Source organism: Podarcis muralis, chromosome 13 (genome assembly GCF_964188315.1).
Source record: "Podarcis muralis chromosome 13, rPodMur119.hap1.1, whole genome shotgun sequence".
Classification (NCBI taxonomy): domain Eukaryota; kingdom Metazoa; phylum Chordata; class Lepidosauria; order Squamata; family Lacertidae; genus Podarcis; species Podarcis muralis.
This window is the reverse complement of record NC_135667.1, coordinates 4,913,559-4,935,311: the sequence shown is the minus strand read 5'-3', so window position 1 is coordinate 4,935,311 and position 21,753 is coordinate 4,913,559. Positions and strand designations below refer to the sequence as shown.

At 53.3% G+C, this 21,753-nt stretch overlaps 1 protein-coding gene across 6 annotated transcripts in view; it reads right to left on the bottom strand.

The window, feature by feature from the left end:
• KDM6B (lysine demethylase 6B) overlaps nucleotides 1-17,047 on the bottom strand; it is a 47,000-nt gene extending 29,953 nt beyond the window's left edge. For 4 of the 6 annotated variants that reach the window (XM_028703438.2, XM_077916840.1, XM_077916836.1 and 1 more), the window contains exons 1-9: nucleotides 16,913-17,047; nucleotides 15,217-15,346; nucleotides 13,174-13,272; nucleotides 11,583-11,817; nucleotides 9,137-9,229; nucleotides 7,105-7,272; nucleotides 6,440-6,580; nucleotides 4,915-5,241; nucleotides 1,802-3,807 (exon numbers count right to left, since the gene is read on the bottom strand). In XM_028703438.2, the coding sequence (XP_028559271.2) occupies nucleotides 1,802-3,807; nucleotides 4,915-5,241; nucleotides 6,440-6,580; nucleotides 7,105-7,272; nucleotides 9,137-9,229; nucleotides 11,583-11,817; nucleotides 13,174-13,272; nucleotides 15,217-15,341 (3,194 nt within the window). In that variant the 5' untranslated portion in view covers nucleotides 15,342-15,346; nucleotides 16,913-17,047. The remainder of the gene's footprint in view (nucleotides 1-1,801; nucleotides 3,808-4,914; nucleotides 5,242-6,439; nucleotides 6,581-7,104; nucleotides 7,273-9,136; nucleotides 9,230-11,582; nucleotides 11,818-13,173; nucleotides 13,273-15,216; nucleotides 15,347-16,912) is intronic. The other 2 variants (XM_077916838.1, XM_077916837.1) reach the window with 2 other exon arrangements.
• Between the last annotated feature and the right edge of the window lie 4,706 nt (nucleotides 17,048-21,753).

The following is a 21,753-nucleotide window of genomic DNA, read 5'->3' as shown; positions in this document are numbered from 1 at the left end:
AAGGGACAAGCTTCTAGTCCTCATTCGTGCTAAGCATGTGGGCCCTGCCTAAAATAATTTCGGAAGCTAGCAAGCGGCAGCTGTGTAAGGTTGCAAACAATGGCGGTGGGGAATCAGTGCAGCTCAGCCAGAATTCTGCCCAAAAATGTATTTATTTTTTTAAAAAAATGCAGGATAGAATAAGAGAGATTCCAGGCCGTATGGGACTCAGAAAATCCAGCCCCTCCTGGTTGCCCAAGTAAAAAACAGTAAAGGTAAAGGACCCCTGGACCATTAAGTCCAGTCAAAGGCGACTATGGGATTGTGGCGCTCATCTCGCTTTCAGGCCGAGGGAGCCGGCGTGTGTCCACAGACAGCTTTCCGGTTCATGTGGCCAGCATATCTAAACCGCTTCTGGCGCAACAGGACACCGTGATAGAAACCAGAGCAGCGCACAGAAACACCGTTTACCTTCCTGCCGGAGTGGTACCTATTTATCTACTTGCACTGGTCTGCTTTCGAACTGCTAGGTTGGCAGGAGCTGGGAGGGAGCAATGAGAGCTCATCCTGTTGTGGGGATTCGAACCGCCGACCTTCTGATCGGCAAGCCCAAGAGGCTCAGTGGTTTAGACCACAGCGTTGTCCAAGTGTGCTCATTCAAACTGGGTGGCTAGGAACCTGCAGCCTTCCGGGTGACGCCAGACAACAGCTCCCATCATTCCCTACTGGCTGCTGGGAGTTGTAGTTCAGAACAAGCTCTTTTTGTGCCAGATTCGGTTGGGTCATCTGGCAGGAAAAGAGCTTCCAAGCTCTCCACCTCGGTTTGGAGGCAAGGCGTTCTCAGCACACGGGAAGCCTAGGGAGCTCACGAGCGAGAGATTTCGGAAAAGCCTGCAAGACACACCCCAGAGCAGTGCGCTGATGCACTGTGCTTTGATACCAGGAGCAGAACGGAAAGAGGGAGCAGGGATTATTGGTTTGTTGTTCACAGTGATCCATGTGACGGTCACCTCCAGGCTTGACTACTGTAATTCGCTCTACGCGGGGCTGCCCTTGAAGGTGACCCAGAAACTCCAGCGGGTGCAGAATGCTGCAGCGAGGCTCCTCACGGGGTCTCTGCCATGGGAGCATGTTCACCCAGTGCTTTACCAGTTGCACTGGCTCCCGGTGGAGTACAGGGTCAGATTTAAGGTGCTGGTTTTGACCTTTAAAGCCCTTCACGGCCTAGGACCCTCGTACCTACAGGACCACCTCTCCCAGTCTGCCCCACGGAGAGCCTCAAGGTCCATAAATAGCAACACCTAGTGGTTCCGGGCCCTAAGGAAGTCAGATTAGCCTCAACCAGAGCCAGGGCCTTTTCAACACTGGCCCCGGCCTGGTGGAACGCTCTGTCTCATGAGACCAGGGCCCTGCAGGATCTGATTTCTTTCCACAGGGCCTGTAAGACAGAGTTGTTCCGCCTGGCCTTTGGCTTGGAGCCAATTTGATTCCCTCCCCCTCTTTCTTTTTTCTTTTCTTTTCTCCTCCTGCGATGAGGCTACATTTTAATATTTTCATGTTTCAATATTTTAATGTTGTATTTTAAGTTTGTTTTTAAGTTGTATTCATTCAACTTGTTCTTATTATTGCTTGTTAGCCGCCCTGAGCCTGGCCTTGGCTGGGGAGGGTGGTATATAAATAAAAATTATTATGATTATCTTTCTGCTATACATTTTGTGGTTTTTGCATTGCGATTTAACGTTGTGAACTGCCCTGAGACCTACGGATGGAGAGCGGCATGCAGATTTAATAAATAAAACAAAATAACAAGGCAGCCACTCACTTGCTGGCCCGCACCACTTCGGCCGCCGAATGGTTGATGGTGAGCTCGCCCAGGGGGATCCTGCGTTCCTCCACCTCGGAGGCGATGAACGTCTCCTTGTCTCCGCTCTCCACCTTGATCAGCCGGATCTTCAGCTCCTTGGGCGGCCCTTCCGTGAACGAGCGCAGCTTCAGCAGGTCGGCCGAGCACACCACCGTGGAGCCGGTGCCGACAGCCCCTTCCTCCTTCTTGCTGGGGGGCGGCCGGCGCTCAGGCTGCGGGGCGGCCGGGGGAGGCGGGGGCGGCTTGGCGCCGTTCTCCCGCGCCTGGCTCTCCGAGCTCTGCACGTCGAGGCTGCCCAGGATCTGGCGGTTCTTCTCTTTGTGGGCCTTGCCTTCCCGGTGCCGCCGCGAGCCGTCCTTGCTGGAACGGCGGTGCCTCCGGTGCTCCCGGTCCCGCTTCCGGGACTCGTCCTTGGGGCGCTGGGCGGGAGCCGGAGGAGGGGGCGGCGGGGGCGGCAGCGTCGCGGGAGAGGAAAGGGGAGCGGGAGGGGGCGGGGGCGGGAGAGGGGGCGGCGTGGCCAGAGAAGCGGGGCTCTTTTCCCTCTCTGCTCGCTCCACCAAGGTCTCGCAGGCCCGGCTGATTTCCTCCAGCACCTCTGACTCCGTCTTGATGGGCCGGGGGGCGGGTGGAGGGGGTGGAGAGCTGGCCGCCTGCTCCCCCATCGCTCCCGCGGCCCAGCCTTGGCTTGAGGTAGAGAAGTGGGGCGCGGACCCCGGGCTGGCACCGGCCGGAGAAGCGATCTTAGCACCTGGGGGGGTCAGCGGCTTGGGTCGGTAGGAGTGCTTCTGCCCTTCCAGCATGTTGGCCAACGACTTCAGCAGGGAGGCCGTGCTGTGGTGGGGGAACTTGCCCGCCCCGCCGGCGGTGGCGGCAGCCGCCTGGGGCCGCTCTTCCGGGTCCCGCTTGCCATAGCGGTACAGGCAGGGCGGCTCCGGTGGGTCCTGCCCCGGTGGCTTGGGGTAGTCGAAGGAGGCGTTGGACGGGGCGGGGGGCTTTGGTCTGGCCAAAGGCGGGGGGCTGGGGAGCAGCGGGGCAGGCGGCGGGGGCGGCGGAAAGCTCTCCTCGCGCTCCTCCTCCCCGCGCAGGATCGACTCGTCCAGCATCTTCATGATATTTGCCAGGCCGTCCGGGAGGATCTTGGAAAACTCAGGGGGCTCCTCAAACTGGTCCTCCAGCTGGGGGCTTGCAAAGCCAAAGAGCCTTTCGTGTGTGGGCTCCGCTGCGGGGGGCGCTGCCGAGGGCTCCGGCGTCTTTGGATAGGAGGCCCGGGGCAGTGGCGGGGGCGGCGGGGGCGGCTGAGGGGGGCTCTCCGGGGACCCGAAGGTTCCTGAGGTAATCGTGGGGCTCTCCGGGGCCGAGGCCCTGGCGCCGCCGGAGCTCTTCTCCTCCTGGGTGCTCTCTGGCATCCAGTAGTCAGCGGCTGCCGGGGTGGGTTCGGGGCTGGCTGATCTTTGGGGGCTTGCCTTCTCCTCAGCCCCTTCTCCAGGGAGTGAGAAGGGCCCTTTCTGGCTGCTGGCGTTGGAATCCTGGAAGCTGCGCCCCGAGTCGCAGGCCCCGAGAGGGGAAGCGTCCCCCCGTGGTGGCGGCGGCGGCTCCCCGCACCCAAACAGAATATCCCCCAAGGGGTCGCTGCTGGCTTTTGCTTCCCCTCCTTTGCTGCCGAACGCCGGGCCTTTCAGCCAGGGCAAGGGGTGTGCTGGCGGAGGAGGCGGGGGCAGAGGGGGCGGGGGTGGTGGGCACTGCGGAGCTGTGGGTGCCCGTGCAACTGCTGGTGGAGGCCCCCTGGCGATGGGCGGAGGAGGCATGCGAGAGCAGGGCAGGTTGCGAGGGGCAAGGCAAGGAGCTGGCCGGGGCGGCGGCGGTGGCGGCTGCTGCTGTGACTGCTGCAAGGGGGCTTTGTGGATCCCGTTCTCCTGGGCGGGACTGGATGGCTCCAATGCCGGCGTTTGGTAATGGTCGGAACCCTGCGGGATGGACAGAAAGAAGAGCCAATCAGAAGGGATCGTCCTCCCCACCTCCCAGGCCTATGGCTCCCTCCTTCACCCCACGAGAGAGCAGGCTTGTTCACACACTGTCCGCCCGTCAACGGACTCAGGGTCCTGCCGTTCTGCTCAGGGAGGCTTCGTGCCCTAGACTCATCCTTAGCGACCCCTACCCTATAGAAAGCATTATTCAGAACAGCTGTTGGCGCAACTCACTCGGATAATAGCGCAATAAAATGGTGCAGCCCCCTCTCTGTGGGGCTGCCCTTTATCCGGAAGCTGCAGCCCAACTGCTGACAGGAGGGAGGGCTTGCCAGCATCTGTCACCCGTGATCAGGGATCTGCGCCCGTTGCCAATTTGCTCCCGGGCAAAGTTCAAGGTGTTACTATCAGTATATACAACCCTTAACAACGGGCGGCCGGTTTTCCTATGAAACTGCCTTTCCCCACTTTGCCGCTTCGATCGGCAGAACTGTTGCCACGTAATCCCCGTTCCGCGTTTGTAAGAACCTGGTTGTTTAGCGCAGCAGCACCTATGAAACTTCGGAACTCCCTGCCTGTTGATAGCAAGCAGGCACCTTGTCCCTGTTTAGACAAGCCTGCCTGGGTGCTTAGAAAGCTGAGGCGATTTTAATCTGTTCTAGCATTTTAACTTTTGTATGTCTCAGAATCACAGAACCAGAAGGGACAATGATGTCCCTTCCCAGAAGGGACAATGATGTCTGGTCCAATTCCCAATTTTTTTGCCCAATGTGGGATTCGAACGCATGACCCCAAGAGCCTCACGCTCTGCCCACTGAATTATTACTAGCGTCATGATTTTCCTTCCCTCACTTTATCTTTTTTGTAAACCGCCTTGAGGGGTTTCTTTCCTTATGACAGAGCGGTGCCTGAATTTTATGAAACAAATAAAATCCAAAACGGCAACAACCAATTGCACGTTTATTCAAAATGCAATTGGGGCTGTTTTAATTGATTCAACAAAAGTGGGCAAAACTGATTGGCAGTTTTGGGAGCCGGCGCCCGAGGCCTTGCGGCGCTTGCTCCGATTCCCAGACCCCCGCGAAAGCCCCCCTCGCCCCCACTCACAAGGCAGTCAGGGTTCGGTGGCCCCCGCGAGGTGGTCTTGCTGGTGGCGGTGGTTCCTCCTGCGGGGTTTGGGCGCGGGACGTAAGGCACGCAGGCGGCTGTTGCTGCTGGTGTGGCAGTGGAGTCTGACCGCACCCGGGGGGCTCTGCCGTCTCTAAGGTCACTTCCGTTGGGCCGGGCCAGGCAGCCATGGCTGTCGAGAGGGGGCCGGTGTGCTGGAGGGGTGCGGGGGCTGGGGGCCATGGCCGGCAGGCGGTGAGGGGGCGGGTGGGAGCCGTAGGCGGGGCAGGGGTAGGGGAAGGGGTGGGCCACCGAGTTCCTCTGCTCCTAAAGAGAACGGGGGAAGAGAAGGAAAGTCAGGAGAGGGGCCCCAAAACCGGAAAAAAACACCCAACTCTGTGAAACGCAGGTGTTCTTCACATAATGCATAAATCAGCCTTTCCCAACATGGTGCCCTTTAGATTGAGCCCCAGCCAGTACACCCAGGGGCTGATGGGAGTTGGAGTCTAAAACAGCCATACTGGCTGAGGGCTAATGGAATTGTAGTCCTAAACAGCCGTACTGGTTGAGGGCTGATGGGATTTGTAGTCCAAATGGTCATACTGGCTGAGGACTGATGGGAATTGTAGTCCAAATGGTCATACTGGCTGAGGACTGATGGGAATTGTAGTCCAAATGGTCATACTGGCTGAGGACTGATGGGAATTGTAGTCCAAATGGTCATACTGGCTGAGGACTGATGGGAATTGTAGTCCAAAACAGCCATATTGGCTGAGGACTGATGGGAATTGTAGTCTAAAACGGCCATACTGGCTGAGGACTGATGGGAATTATGGTTCAAAACAGCCACACTGGCTAGGGACTGATAGGTGTTGTAGTCCAACACCTCCAGAGGGCACCAGTTTGGGAACGGCCAATTTTTCCTTCCGATATGTAACCATTCGGACTCTTGCGTTTCTGCATGAACTGGAGGCAGAGTTGAGGGCACACCTCTGAGGTGGGTGGGAACAGTTAAGATGCTACCCCACCCCACCCGCTTCCCAGGGCCCCCCACCCCTATGCAACCCAAACCCAGACAGATCTGAATTTGAGAGCGCCGCGAGGGGGAATGGAGCAGGCGCAGCGAAGTGTTGAAGCGCCCCTCAAGCAAGCAAGCAAGCCAGCCAGCCTACCCTCCCTTCCCTCTGCAAGGGAAAGTCACGAGAGCTAGAAACTTGTGGGGTTTTTTTAATTTAAAGGCAGCCGGTTCTAGGATATGGAAATGCCCAAAATATTGACAGTGCCCAAGAATACAAAAGCAAGGATGGCAAAAGAGAGGCGGGGAGGGGAAGGGTCAATTGCCCCTCTAATGCACGCCACCAGTTATCTGATAAGAACTAAATGACATTAATTATTGCAAACTTATGAGGGTAGCCAGATTTTTGACGGGGGGGGGGCGCGTTTCCGCGTGCCTGGTGGTTTAAGAGACCAGGCCGATGTCCATGGGCAGGGGGTGGATGCAGGGATGGGGGGGGGGCAGCCTTACTTGTCTCTCTGGGGCAGCGACGTTCTTGCGCTCCTGCCCCCATGAGTCTCCGTGGAGGGGGTTCCATAATCCCGGCTTGGGCAGCTGGTAGTGGGGGTTGCCAGGGACACCTGGCGGGTGCTGGCACACCCCGTTACCATTCTGCATGCACCAGGAGTGGAGATTTGCAGGGGGGGGGAGAGGAAGGGGGAAGACAGCGAGACAGAATAAGCAGAGGGGGAAGAAGAGAGAAATGGAGGAAGATTGTCACAGCGCCCAACAGCAAGAGGCAAACCCCTTCCCCAAATCCCACCTTCGTAGGGCAAAATAAACCTGAGCGGCCAACCAAAATGGGGCAGGGAAGTGTCCCCCCGCCGCCCCAGGAAATTTCAAAGAGCCCCCCCCCGCAATGGCTCATGCAACGAAACGGCAACATCTTCCTGCAATTAAATCACTACACCCACCCACCCCCAAGAGCAAAGCGTCAAGCGGCGAGCCCTGCGAGTGGCGCCAGGGCGTCTCGCAAGAGCCGGGGCAGCGAAGCGAAGGCAGCCAGGCCAGTGCCAAGCGAGAGAGCGTGTGTGGGGCAGGATCTGGGCTGGCCCCACGGCGCAAGCAAGCAGAGCAGTGGGAGCGTGGCAGTGGATCCCTTTTGCACCCAGGGTTCCCACTCCCACCCGCTGTACCTGGTCAGGACTGGTGCTCCTTCGCCTCTTCATAGGGGCTGGCATGTCCTCCCCGTGCCCCGGGTGTGGCGGGTGCTGGACCGGGGCGATTGGCTGGACCACGGGGGGCTCCATGGGCGGCCCAGGCCTCTTCAGCTGGGGGTTGCGCTTGGCAGAGAAGTTCCTCTTCTGGGAATTTGGGGAGAATCGGGGAGGAAAGAGGGGTTTGCGACGGGTTATTTTCGTTAAACGCGAAGGTGGCAGCAGGGGCAGCTCAGTCGGTAAAGCATGAGAGCCTTAAATCTCTGGGCTGTGGGTTCGAGCCCCACGTTGGGCAAAAGATTCCTGTAGTGGAGCGGGCTGGACTAGATGTCCCTCGGGGTCCCTTCCACCTCGACAATCTCGTGATTCTATTTTAAAGTGATCCACAGCCACTGAAGGGTTGGCAATGGCTTCAACATAACTCCCCACCTGCTCCCCCTTGCTCTGACGAGTACAGGAAGTGATAACGAGGCTTCCAAGTTGTTCCTCAAAAATTAGCTCAACGATGGTGAAATGGGAAGCTGTTGATTTGTTCTTAGCTTACTGCTTATTTCATCATCTGAAGTTTTCAAATAGTTGGCTTTTTTCTGTTTTTACTGAAAATTTTATTTTTTAATTTTCTTGTTAAACCGCCTTGAAGTTTTTCTTTTTCCCTACAACTAAGTGGTATATAACTCTTATGAGATAAAAATAAGCAGGTTCCAAATTGTTTGTGACAGATTACCTCAGATTATTCCAAAGATGTGACAAGAGGGGAAAGTGACCCAATCCACGCTCTGTTATCTTATCTATGCTAATGAATTAAAACAGCCTATCAGCCTGAATCCACATCTCCCAACATTTTGAGGCTTCTACAGAAAGCAAACAACCTAAGTGACGCTTCATGTATTTCACCTTATATAAAGATTGTATTTTTCTTTTAATGTGTGGAGGGGGCGGGGAATATCATAATCTGTAAAACCCGAAAAGGAGAAAGAAATCTTGAACGGTGCAGAATGAATCACACAACTTTAGTTGCCCGGTGAAAACGTTCCTATTCAACCAGGCCTTTTGGGCTGATTTAACATTTGATAACCTTTAAAATGTGTGGTGGGAGATGGGGTTATCCGTTTGTTCTTGTTCTTGTTTTTATCATGCATTTAGTGCTTTTTACCCTATATTTTTATACTGTGCACGGCCCTGAGTTCTACGGATGAAGGGCAGGATAATAATAATAATAATAATAATAATAATAATAATAATAATAATAGCCACGTCAACCAGGCTGACGTATGTGGGTGCATAAACAGAACCTCTGAGGCGGATCTCAATGCTAGGGGCAGGTTTGCACTGGGGCAAGACAGCCCCTTCATGTAACTTGGGCCCAGCCCATTTTAAAGCTTTTGAAGTTATAATAATAATACCGTATTTCTCGCTCTATAAGATGCACCAGACCACAAGACGCACCTAGTTTTTGGAGGAGGAAAACAAACAAACAAATATATTCTGAATCTCAGAAGCCAGAACAGCAAGAGGGATCGCTGCGCAGTGAAAGCAGCGACCCCTCTTGCTGTTCTGGCTTCTGGGATAGCTGCGCAGCCTGCATTCACCCCATAAGACGCACACACATTTCCCCTTACTTTTTAGGAGGGAAAAAGTGAGTCTTATAGAGCAAAAAATACGGTAATAATAATAATAATAAATTTATTTATACCCCGCCCTCCCCAGCTGAGGCCGGGCTCAGGGCAGCTAACAACCAATAATAAAAACAAGTTGATTGAAATACAACTTAAAAAACAAGGTTAAATACAACATTAAAACATTAAAATGCAGCATGAAGTTATTACTCTTGCTGCAACGGAAGAGACACGCACTGTTAAATTCAGAATGTCGAACGGGGCAACTGACAGGAGCTGCCGTCCGCCGACATCCACAGCATCACAGGTTTTCCCTCGAGATGCTGAGGAGAGGCAGAGAGGGGAATTTTTTTTGGGGGGGGGAAGGTGAGAGTCCCTCATTGGCCACCACTCACCTCAAGGTGCAGGAGGTTCCAGACTTGTTGCAGGGGGGGCAAAGCTTTCGGTCGGTGGTGAGACGACCCCGAGTGATAATTCCACAGCTGAGCCTGGGGAAAGTCACGGGGAGAGCCGAAAAGGACGAAACGTACGGTTATAAAGCAAATAAAACCAGTTAAAGCAAGGGATGTGTGCAAGGAATCATACAGGAAACAATCAAAATTAATTCCAAGCGTTATTAATAATAATAATAATAATAATAATAATAATAATAATAATTTATTTATACCCCGCCCATCTGGCTGGGTTTCCCCAGCCACTCTGGGCGGCAAACAACAAAACACTAAAATACAATCACCTATTAAACATGAAAAGCTTCCCTAAACAGAGCTGCCTTCAGATGTCTTCTAAAAGTCAGATAGTTGTTTTTCTCTTTGACATCTGGTGGGAGGGTGTTCCACAGGGCGGGCGCCACCACCGAGAAGGCCCTCTGCCTGGTTCCCTGAAACTTGGCTTCTCGCAGGGAGGGAACCGCCAGAAGGCCCAATTCCCACATAAAGTGCTTGTAACGATTGAAATGGTAGTGGTTAGGGTGTCAGACTAACCCCCCAGAAGAGAGGCCAGGGTTCAAAACCTCGCTCAGCCAAGAAAAGCTCCTGGGGGTGAATTTGGGGGCCGGTCACTGACTGTCAGCCTAATCTACCTCACAGGGGATTAATGGAGATAGGAAGAAGAGTGGGCATGCCCACCTTGAACTCCTTGGTTAAAAAAAAAGAAAAGTGAGACATGGAGGCAATAAAATAAATACTAATGCCCCATGGAGGACCTTAAGGTCCATATATAGCAACACCCTAGAGGTCCCGGGCCCTAAGGAAGTCAGATTAGCTTCAACCAGAGCCAGGGCCTTTTCAGTACTGGCCCCGGCCTGGTGGAACGCTCTGCCTCATGAGACCAGGGCCCTGCAGGATCTGATTTCTTTCCGCAGGGCCTGTAAGACAGAGTTGTTCCACCTGGCCTTTGGCTTGGAATCAGTTTGATTCCCTCCCCCTCTTTCTTCTTTCCTTTCTCCTCCTGTGATGAGGCTGCTTTTTAATTTTTATGCTTTAATGTTGTATTTTAATCTTGTTTCTTTAAGTTGCATTTCAATCAACTGGTTTTTATTATTGGTTGTTAGCCACCCTGAGCCTGGTCTTGGCTGGGGAGGGCGGGATATAAATAAAATTTATTATTATTATTATATTGAATGTTACAGATTCAGAATAGGATAGAGAAATACCACAGATTTGCACCAGGGAATCAGTTATGCTAGTGCATTTTGTAATTTCATAAGTCAGGGGACTCAGTTGCCCTGTTCAACTGTCTACTGATTGCAGTATTTTCATGTACGGTGACTCTCCTGTTACTTTTACGGAATATTTCCTACCAATGATTCGCTGGGAGTGAATTTCCGCTCCGTCTGCTGATAATCTGCTAATTTTATTGCACAATGTGATAAACAGACTATTGAATAACCTAGTACTTTAATTTGACTCGAGCTGTTTATTAAAGGTAAAGGTAAAGGGACCCCTGACCATTAGGTCCAGTCGTGACCGACTCTGGGGTCGCGGTGCTCATCTCGCTTTATTGGCCGAGGGGCCGGCGTTTATCCGCAGACAGCTTCCAGGTCATGTGGCCACCATGACTAAGCCACTTCTGGCGAACCAGAGCAGTGCACGGAAACGCCGTTTACCTTCCCACCGGAGTGGTACCTATTTATCTACTTGCACTTTGATGTGCTTTCGAACTGGTTGGCAGGAGCAGGGACCGAGCAACAGGAGCTCACCCTGTCGTGGGGATTCGAACCGCCGACCTTCTGATCGGCAAGTCCTAGGCTCTGTGGTTTAACCCACAGCGCCACCCGCGTCCCTAAGCTGTTTATTACCAAGTCATTATTATTATTATTTTATCGTGGCTTATTTGCATTGTTCTAGGTCGTGTGAGCTTTGTGGCACACATTTTGGCCGACAACTGGGAAACACTGGCCTGCGAGCGCTCCAGTTGGAGAACAGCCTTGACCAAAGGTGTCGTGGGCTTTGAAGACACTAGCAACTCAGGACGCAAGGGAGAAACGTGCTAAGAGGAAGGCACACTTGGCAAATCCACACCGTGATCAACTCCCGTCCGGAAACCAGTGTCCCCACTGTGGAAGGACGTGTGGATCCAGATTGGGCCTCCACAGTCACTTACGGACTCAGTGTTAAGACCGTGTTCATGGGAGACAATCTTACTCGGCTACAAGGGATCGCCAAAGAAGGAGAAGATATTTTGTCACTTCAACGGCTTGCAAACTGCCTTGCGTACCACAATGTAGAAAGGCGGTGTGCAAATTAAATACGAAACAAGATGGGCTGCCTCAGCCCTGTCATTTCTCCCCGCAAGGAGGCCGATGGGGGCTGAAACTGAATATTATATTTATTCCCCTACCTGCTGCAGTCGTCCGATCCGGGCGTGCATCTCTCCGTAGCTCCCGTAATCGTAGTCTCGCGGGTACCGGGTGGCATTCTGGTAGCAGCGCACGGCCTCCTCGCAATCCTGCTCCGACTCGTAGATCTCACCCAGCTGCTCCCAGAGCTGAGGCTGCCCTGGATCCCGGAGCAGGGCCTGGACGCAGCCGTGAATGGCCTCCAGCTTCCCGTGCAGGGGCCGCGGGGCCAGGTTCCTGGGGAAAGGGAGAGGCGTCAGCGACGGGGAGAGGCAGTAAGGAATGCTGGGCATAGCTGTCAACTTACAGATTTGAAAATAAGGGACCAGCAGCCTCAAAAATAAGGGATCAGCAGCCAAAATAAGGGATTTTAGTCAACCAGCAGCCAAACAAAGCCTCAAGCGATGGTTCCCACAGCGCAGCAACCCGGCAAAGGGGATGCAGCAAGGGAAACCACCGTCCCCTCTCCGCTGGGAAGCGCTGAGCAAAGGCGAGTCCCCAGGCAACGCGGCCGATTTGATTGGCACAAGGCATGCAAGCTCCACCCCCCAGTGGTTCTCAGACTCCTTATTGGGTGAGCAACGCAGCCAAGCAACCCAGTTGGAGCCTCCCTCCTCCCTGGCCGGCAGGGAGGGAGGGAGAGGAGCTGCTTCCTTTGAAACCCGGGAAATTTAAGGGACATCATCAAAAAGGGACAGCAGCGGGACACAGCGCTGGGATAAGGGACTTTCCCGCCAAATAAGGGACGGTTGACAGCTATGACGCTGGGGCCCCTGGTAAGGTCTTTCCTAGCCTGGGGCCCTTCAGATCCTTTGGACTCCAGCTCCCATCAGCCCCAGCCAGCAGAGGGTTGGTGGTGGCAATAATAATAATAAATTATTTATACCCCTCCCATCTGGCTAGGTTTCCCCAGCCACTCTGGGCAGCTCCCAACAGAATATTAAAAACACGATAACACATCAAACATTAAAAACTCCCCTAAACAGTACAGTGGAACCTTGGTTGCCGAACTTAATCCGTTCCGGGAGTCCGTTCGTCTCCCGAAACCATTCGAGAACCAAGGTGCGGCTTCCGATTGGCTGCAGGAGCTTCCTGCACTCAATCGGAAGCCGCGTCAGACGTTTGGCTTCCGAAAAACGTCCAAAAGCCAGAACGCTTACTTCCGGGTTTTCGGCGTCCGGGAGCCAAAACGTCCAAGTACCAAGGTGTTCGAGAACCAAGGTAAGACTGTGCTCCAAAACGTCCAGATACCAGCAGGTTGGGGACCCCACCCCAGTCCTGGGGGCCGGGGTTTAGAGAGGGGGATTCTGGGAAAACTGATTTCTTGGTGCTATGCAATGGGAGTGAAATTCACAGCAGCAAAGCACCAGCAACCAAGACTCTCGAAGGGGAAAGCTTGGGGAAATGGCTTTGGGGTAGCCTGAGCCCCTGCGTCCAGAAAATACGGTGCTCAGGGTCTGGACACCCCCCCCCCCGTTCAACCTCTCCCCCCCCCCAATGTACAGGGTTGGGGGCTGGGAGCTGGAAGGATGTGCCACTACAATCCCTCCCGTAGCTGCTGATGTTGGCAAAATGCCCTCTGGGAGCACTTACCCCGGGGGGAAGTAGCCCTTGTTGTGTTGCCCCATGTTAGAGCCATGGTTGGGCGGCAGGTGCGGGGGCAGCTGAGGCTGGCCGACACTGGCAGAGCACCTGGGCGGAGGCAGGAGGGGAGAGAAAGGTCAGAATGTTGGCGCTGGAAGGGACCCCAAGGGTCATCTAGTCCAACCGCCTGCAACGCAGGAATCTCAACTTATGTTGTGAACCGCCCTGAGATCTATGGGTATAGGGGGTAATAGTAGTAGTGATAAAGCATCCATGACAGTTGGCCATCCAACCTCTGCTGAAAAACCTCCATGGTCTCATTTGTCTCTATACTAATGCACAGAGTATGGGAAACAAGCAAAACGAATTGGTCATTAGTCCTACTCCCGCAATGCCAGAATCGCAGCTAAATCAAGTAAGGGGACAAGGGCTGGTGTAGTGGCTGAGCGGGAGAACAGCTGCTTTCCATGCAGAAGGGCCCGGGTTCAATTCCAACCCCCCCCATGGCATATCCAGGGAGGGCTGGGCATGTCCCCTTTCTGGAACCCTGAAGTGCCGCTGCACTACTGAGCTACATGGAGCAATGGCCTGGTTTTGTATAAAGAACCCTTCCTAGGTGTGTAAAAGAGAAGTCAGCCACGACATAAGCCAGGCTTGTCCGTGCTCAAGGCCAGCTGCAGCTACTCTTCGGAGCAGGAGTGGAGGGAGGGGGACTGCACTCTGCACATGCTTATAGGCTCCCTGATTCGTATTTCATTGAATGCACCCTGGGGCTGAACTACAGCTCCAAGGACAGGCCTGGGAGCCGAAGTCTCATTGAGTGGCATTATTTACTTATTTGATGGATTTTCCGAACCACCTGGTTGTAAAGCAGTTCACGAAGAGAACAGATCAGGAAAATGACCAGTAAAAAAAGTTAAAGAGCGTTCAAAAAAGGAAAAACTAAAAAGCAGATTCAGATTCGTGTCCGCCTCCTAAACACCTGGGACGTATTTTCAGCAGATGCCACAAAGAGCACAGGGAAGGAGTCTGCCTGGAGTTAACAGGCAGGGAGTTCCAGAGGGCAGGTGGGGCACCTAAACTATTTGAAAGATGGGGGGTGGGAAGTTCATACGCGGGGGCCCTTTCCTTCCTGCTTTGCAGAGGAAGCTGTGGAAGCCAAAACACAGGGGGCTGAAGGGAGGGGGGTGGAAGAGAGAGGGAGAGAAGAAACCTCTCTCAGAGCATTCAGTGCTATGTCTAAACTCCAACCGACATCAAAGCAACGTCAGTTTCTTGACTTCCCCGCCTGAAAAAGGTGCGGTTTTATGGAGGGCGCTCGGGGAAGCGAATGCAATTCATCGCCCACGATTCTTTGCACAGCTGTGGGTGTGTTTGCTTTGCAGGTGTGTACACATGAATTTTATACATATTTGTGTGTGTACCGTATGCGTGTGTGTGTGTATATATATATATATATATATCTGTGTGTGTGTGCGTGTGTGTGTGTGTGTGTATATATATATATATATATATATATATGTATGGACGCGGGTGGCGCTGTGGGTTAAACCACAGAGCCTAGGGCTTGCCGATCAGAAGGTCGGCGGTTCGAATCCCCGTGACGGGGTGAGCTCCCGTTGCTCGGTCCCTGCTCCTGCCAACCTAACAGTTCGAAAGCACGTCAAAGTGCAAGTAGATAAATAGGTACCGCTCCGGCGGGAAGGTAAACGGCGTTTCCATGCGCTGCTGTGGTTCGCCAGAAGCGGCTTAGCCATGCTGGCCACATGACCCGGAAGCTGTACACCGGCTCCCTCAGCCAATAAAGCGAGATGAGCGCCGCAACCCCAGAGTCAGTCACGACTGGACCTAATGGTCAGGGGACTCTTTACCTTATACACACACACACACACACACACACACACATGTACGCACAAGGCAGGTGTGGAACAGCCTTTGCCAAGCAGCTTCCTGGTGCTTCCTGGACTACAACTCCCATCTGCCCCGGCCAGCGCCGCCCCTTTGGACTACAACTCCCAGCAGCTCCCACCTCCCCAGCCGTAAGCCACTCACCTGCCGCCCTGGAGCCATGGTCGGGAATGGCAGGAGCTCCAGGCGTTGCCGCTGCAGCCCAGGTTGCCGAGAGAAAAGGGGTCCCGTCCAGCACGGCCCCCCAACTGCTCCACTGTGCGATGCATCCAGCCTGTGATGGGGGGAGAAGTGGGGTTTAGGCGCCAAGCAGGGAGCTCCTTCCCACCTTCATGGAGGCCAATTGCTCCTCCTCCTCCCCTCTGGCCTACCCATCAGCCTTCTCCTCCTAAGGCCCACCCCTTCCAGCTGCTGGCTCCTCCCACAATCTCAGCCCCACCCCAAAAAAACACAATATGGAGCTTATTCCAGCTCCCTGGCCCCTCAAGTCCAGCATCCTGTTCTCCCCGTCCAAGGCCCGCTCCTGTCCATCCTCCCAGCTGCTCCTCATAGGAACATGGGATGCTAGCTTGTGTCAGATCAGACCACTGGCATCTACCGTATTTTTCGCTCTATAGGACGCACTTTTTCCCCTCCAAAATTAAGGGAAATGTGTTTGTGTCCTATAGAGTGAATGCAGGCTGCGCGGCTAAGCCCAAAGCCAGAACAGGGAGACGAAGCGCTGCGCAGCGCTCCGTCTCACTGTCCTAGCTTGCGGACGGCTGCGCAAAGCCTCCGCAAGGCAGCAGGGTGCCTTTACCCCGCTGCCCTGCGGAGACTACGAAGGCTGTACGAAGGTGGGGGGAAGGCTACAGCGCTTTCCCCCCCCAGCCCCACAAGCTCGGGGGGCAGCGGGAAGGTGGAGCGCCGCCTTCCCGATGCTCCCCGACCTGGTCTTTGGGGCTGGCAGTGGGGGGAAGCAGAGCCCAGCGGACACTCCGGCTGGACTCCGGAGGCTTCGGGTGAACACACCTTGAACGCACCTTGTTTTAGAGGGGGAGAACAAGAAATTTTTTTTTTCCTGTTCTCCTCTCCCCCTCCTATAGTCCGGTGCGACCTATAGAGCGAAAAATACGGTATCTAGCTCAGTAATGGTAGCACTGGCTGGCAGCAGCAGCTATCCAGGGTTTCTTGCAGGACAGTTTCTCCCAGCCTTCCTTTCCTGTCTAGCAACTTCCCTTTCAAATGACTGCCCCACCCCAACAAGCAGCCTCCTATGTGTGCCCCCTCTGCACCTCACAACACTTCATTTAGAACTTTCTTTTCATATTCATACACCCAGATAATTAGTTGTTGCTGCTGCCACCGCTAGATTTCACTTTTGCGACAATTGCCCAAACGTGCGCAAATTTATAAATTTGGTTACGCCATTTGGGGGCTTAAATTTTTAGAAAATGGAAAGAAGAAGAAGAAGGGTTTGGATTTGATATCCCACTTTATCACTACCCAAAGGAGTCTCAAAGCGGCTAACATTCTCCTTTCCCTTCCTCCCCCACAACAAACACTCTGTGAGGTGAGTGGGGCTGAGAGACTTCAGAGAAGTGTGACTACCCAAGGTCACCCAGCAGCTGCATGTGGAGGAGCGGGGAATCGAACCCACGAGTCTATCGCCCTTAACCACTACACCACACCACACAGAAGGTGTACAGATTCTTTGAAATAAACATAGAAATATGCAAATAGATATCTTGCAGCCCCCATCCCAACTAAGTTCATGGCCCCCCACTTTGCTATTCCACCCCAACAACAACAAATGAGCACATTATTCATTTCCCCAAGTAATTATTATTATTATTTTTACCTCTCCTGCTGTGGTGGATGCGCCTTGGTACCCCACCCTCCACCCCCCCGATCTGAGCGACGGGTGCCACCACCCGGTCGCGGCTTGCTGCAGTTTCCTCTGGTTTATTCCCCTTCTCCAGTCACAGCCACATAAAATGCTGCGGGGAGAGAAAAGAGAGAGAGAGCGCACAAATTACTTGGAATTCACAAATATGTTTGCTTCAATTGCCCACCTTGGGTCTAGATTCCCAGGGAGGACAAGCAAAATGCAGGGGCCTCCCGATGTTCCTGGACTACAACTCCCATCATCCCAGATCACTGGCTGTGGTGGCTGAGGGGAGTTGTAGTCCAACAACATCTGGAAGGCACCCAGTTTCCTCACCCTTCTGCCTTGGCCAACCTGGTGCCCTCTCACTTTGACTACACGTACCACCAGCCTGAGCCAGCCCAGCCTGATGATAATGGGAGTTGTAGTCAAAAGCACCAGGTGGGCACCAAGCTTGGGAAAAAGATGATCTGGATTAAGCCCAGCGAGAGATAGGATAAACAATAATGTTGGAAGCCTTGATGTTGGTTGCTCAAATGTCCAATTAAATGTCCACCCCAAATCTTGGCGTTAAGTCATTCGGGTGGATGATCTCTGTTTTAGATTAAATCAATATGAACACAGCCTGAATTGGAAATCATGAATTCAAATTCTACAAAGCTATTTATTGCAAACACAAGGTATTTTTGCTTCTTTTACTGCTGAAAGCAACAAAAGGTGTATGCTAAACAACATTCAAACGAATGTGAACTCCTAAAATGTTATATAATTAAACACAAACACATGTTGCAGTGGTTTTATATCAAGTTTCCTCAGTTCTGCCTTATTAGTGGGCTGGACGCAATTAATTTAGTAGCAGAAACTGATTCCCTTCTCCACCTATCTCTGTGGATATACAGTTAAGCAGCAGGAAAGAAAGAGTTAACAGAGCCATGTGTTCCTCTCATCCAATCAACACAGGGCCTCCTTTGCCCTCCCTCCAATGGAATTCCTTCATGTGGGGAAGGGAGGCGGGGCTTCTGCTCCTGCCAGCCCCAAGGTTAACCCTTGCCCTACCACACCCGCCCCTTCTGCCTCTGCAGATGGAAATCTCATCCTGCACACACCTACTGTGTTGGAGAAGCTCTGACTGGCTCTCTCTGTCTCTTTCTCTCTCTTTCTCTCCTAGAAGACGGCCAATCACACGAGGTCCTCCACGTGGCCGCCAATCATCTTTCACCTCCGTCTCCTAATGAGGTCTGGAAATCGTAGAGATAGAAAAAGAGAGAATGGCTTGGGTTAGTCTTTCGAGGAGGCTGCTTCAGAAAGAACTCTGCACAATGCGCCTGTGTTCTGCAAAGGAGAGGCGCTTTTGCTGGGCAGGGGCAGCTTGTGGGGGGGCGGCTGGGGTTGGAAAGACCTTTGCCCCCCACCTGAGACGTGCTGCATGTGGGATCTCCTCTACTGGAAACTGCATGAGACTGCATTGCCTTTTTACCATTATCTAAATCTGCCAGGCATTTTGTCTCTTGTTGCTGTAATTCCTTATAATTCCTAATTATAATTCCCAATAGCGTGGTGTTGCTTTTTAGCAAAAGCAGCTAAAAGCAGCAAAACCAGTAGGCCCTTAAGAGGCGACATCATCATCATCATCATCATCATCATTATTATTATTATTATCATCATCATCATAAAATTGCGCCTGACAACCCTTGTTGTCAAGTACATCATTATCACTGTGCTCCTCTGCATTTTATCTCCCCCTGACTTCACTATTAATTATTTGCTGCATTCATATCCTTCCTCCTCTTCCAAGGAACCCAGTGTGGCAGATGCAGTTCACCTTCTCCTCATTTAATCCCAACAACAACCCTATGAGGTAGGACGCGAGTGGCGCTGTGGTCTAAACCACGGAGCCTCTTGGGCTTGCCGATCAGAAGGTCGGCGGTTCAAATCCCCGCAGTGGGGTGAGCTCCCGTTGCTCAGTCCCAGCTCCTGCCAACCTAGCAGTTCAAAAGCACACCAGTGCAAGCAGATAAACAGGTACCACTGCGGTGGGAATGTAAACGGAGTTTCTGTGCGCTCTGGTTTCCGTCACGGTGTTCCGTTGCGCCAGAAGCGGTTTAGTCATGCTGGCCGCATGACCCGGAAAAACTGTCTGCAGACAAACGCCGGCTCCCTCGGCCTGTAAAGCGAGATGAGCGCCGCAACCCCAGAGTCGTCTGCGACTGGACTTAACGGTCAGGGGTCCTTTACCTTTTTCTTCTTCTTTTTTCTTTGGCTGAGAGCTAGTGACTGGCCCAATGTCATCCCCCAGTGGCCTTCATGTGGGTTTTGAACCCTGCTCTCCCAGTTCCTAGTCCGACACTCGTAATTGCTACAACCAACACCAGCTACTGAGCATCTCCCCTCAAAAAAGCACACTCAACGCCCTCAGGGCAACACTTCCTGCATAGGATAGTAAGTCCGCAGAAACCTGCACCATAGCAAATGCGTTAGCCTTTAAGGCGCCACAAAACATATGCGCTGATCCTGACTTGTTAGTTGTGTTATTTAAATCGCACAACTGCTACATATAACTAATAATTACTGTTTCCCTTGTCGTTTCAAACTGCAGGAATGAGGGGGGTGGTCTTCTTGTTGCAAGACATGATGTGCATGCAGAGGTTATGCGCTCTGGTTTTCAACACGCCTGTCGCAATGATTTCGGGCGATTTGCACGCACTGGGGCAGAGCAGGTTCATATCTCTACCAATTCTAAGCAGGGACCGGCAAAGGTTTCACGGCTGAAAACCCCAGAGAGCCACTGCCGATCAGCTTCCCACAACATGGCGCTCACCTTGGCTTGGACTACAACTCCCATCAGCCCCAACAATAACAAAGATTTGTTTTTTGTACCCCACATCTGACCGGGCTGCCCCAGCCGCTCTGAGCCACTTCCAGCAGATATTGCCTCTTGTTTGTCTGGGCAGAGAGGGGTGTGCGTGTGTTTGCAGAAACCTCCGATCTTTGCGCGTATCCACAACGTAGTGCACTTTGCAAAGGTAAAAGCCAAACCCACTGCCCCAAACAGCCCTGCCCCATGGCTCCGCCTACCTGTGGCATTCCCCGCCCCCAGCCCCCCCATGAGGAAATGTGGCAAGCAAGCTGGAAAAGACTGCAATTCATGGTCCTCCACAACACACACACACACACACACACACACACACACACACACACATGTGGATGTGTGCGTTGAGCAGCCCGCAAAACGGAGATAATCGCACTGGCCTACATTGCAAGGTTGTCGTATGCTTCAGTATCTCTCTCTCGACCTTTTAAAAATGTGTGTAGATGTGTGAAAATAATATTTTGCCATTTCATTTCTCCCTTCCTAGTGCAGCTAAGAAGTGCTGGCAGTGTGAGCGGTTAAAATTAAAAAAAAACTGAAATTCACACCACCCGCCATGCGAGTTGCCCCAAGTTTTAAAAACACCCTCACATTTTGCTTCTGCTTGGTAGATGAGAGAGTAAGGCCGGGGTCTGTGTGTGTGTCCAATTTCTGCTCCAACCTGTGAGCAGGTATCCTTGTCAGGCCTCTAACTTTTAACAACACACACACACACCAGGAAATCTGGGTTGCAGACAAAAGACCTGTCAGTGATATTTTCTGGCTCAGTGTGCGCAGAGACTCTGTGATCATTTTCTTAGCGGGTTGTGCCCACGTCACTGTCCTGAAAAGCCTTATTGCTGGGTGCGAGTCCTGGCGACTGAGTGTCAAGGGGAAAGCACTCTGCGCATGCCCATTCCTGCATTGAGGGGGGCAGGGGTTGGGATGGATGACCCTCAGGGTCCCTTCCATATGTACGATTCTATGATTCGACTGCTGCTGCTTCCCTGCGCTGGTGGGCGAGGGTGGCAGCTGGAACTAGGTCCTGGGATCATCCAGCCTTATGCATAAGGCTTGTGAGGCACTGAAGGGATTTATTCCTTCTCTCCCCCCCGCCCCGCCGCCTCCCATCCCAAAATAATCTGCCTCAACCACTGCAAAGAGAGGGGTGGGGGGAGTTTGCAGGCCTGGGGTTTGGCGGAAACAAACCGGAGGCAACTTTTTTCCCACGCTGCCCCACAACGGCGAAGGAAAAGGAAAGGAAGAGGGGGCTCGCTAGTCACCGCCGGTGACTCACGGCTCACACAGTCTTTTCGCCTCAAACCCCCAAGCATGTCTGGGTCTACGTCCTGCCATAAGCCTGGGCCAAACACACCAGCCGCCACCGCCCCCCCTCCGCCAGCAGCACCGGTGTGGTCAGCCTACCGTGGGCGTGAGCCAGACAGTGTCTCGTGAGTCCACCCACGGCTACTGGAGGGGTGGTGGGAGAGGGAGCTGGGGGGTCTGACTGCCCCAAACATGGCTGCACTTAGGAAACCCCCAAACACACACACACACGCTGGGGGTGGGGGGTATTAACAGGGCCCTCCTCCCAACCTTTAACTCAGGATACGGAGAGCCGGGGCGTGAATTTACGTCCAGACCAAATAGCAACCCTCAAGCCAAAGACCACGGCTATTTCTGGAAGAGCAGAGAGCTAAGTTTGGCTCAGGGCGGGACAGGGCAGCGGCGGCGGCTGTGGCTGCGTTGGAGTAAGTAAGACCGGGGGGGGGGGGGCATGTCGTAAGACCTCCTGTGCATACTCCTGCCTTGTGAAATGTGGCCAGGGGGGCAGAGAGGAGGCGTCCCAGGGGGAATTGGTCTCTCCGCCATAGAGGGCGTGAGAGAAAGTCGAGCCTCCGTTCCGAATGCGCCAACCGCACGCCAGCGACAGAGCATGGGACACGCCAAGGGTGCCCGACGCCTG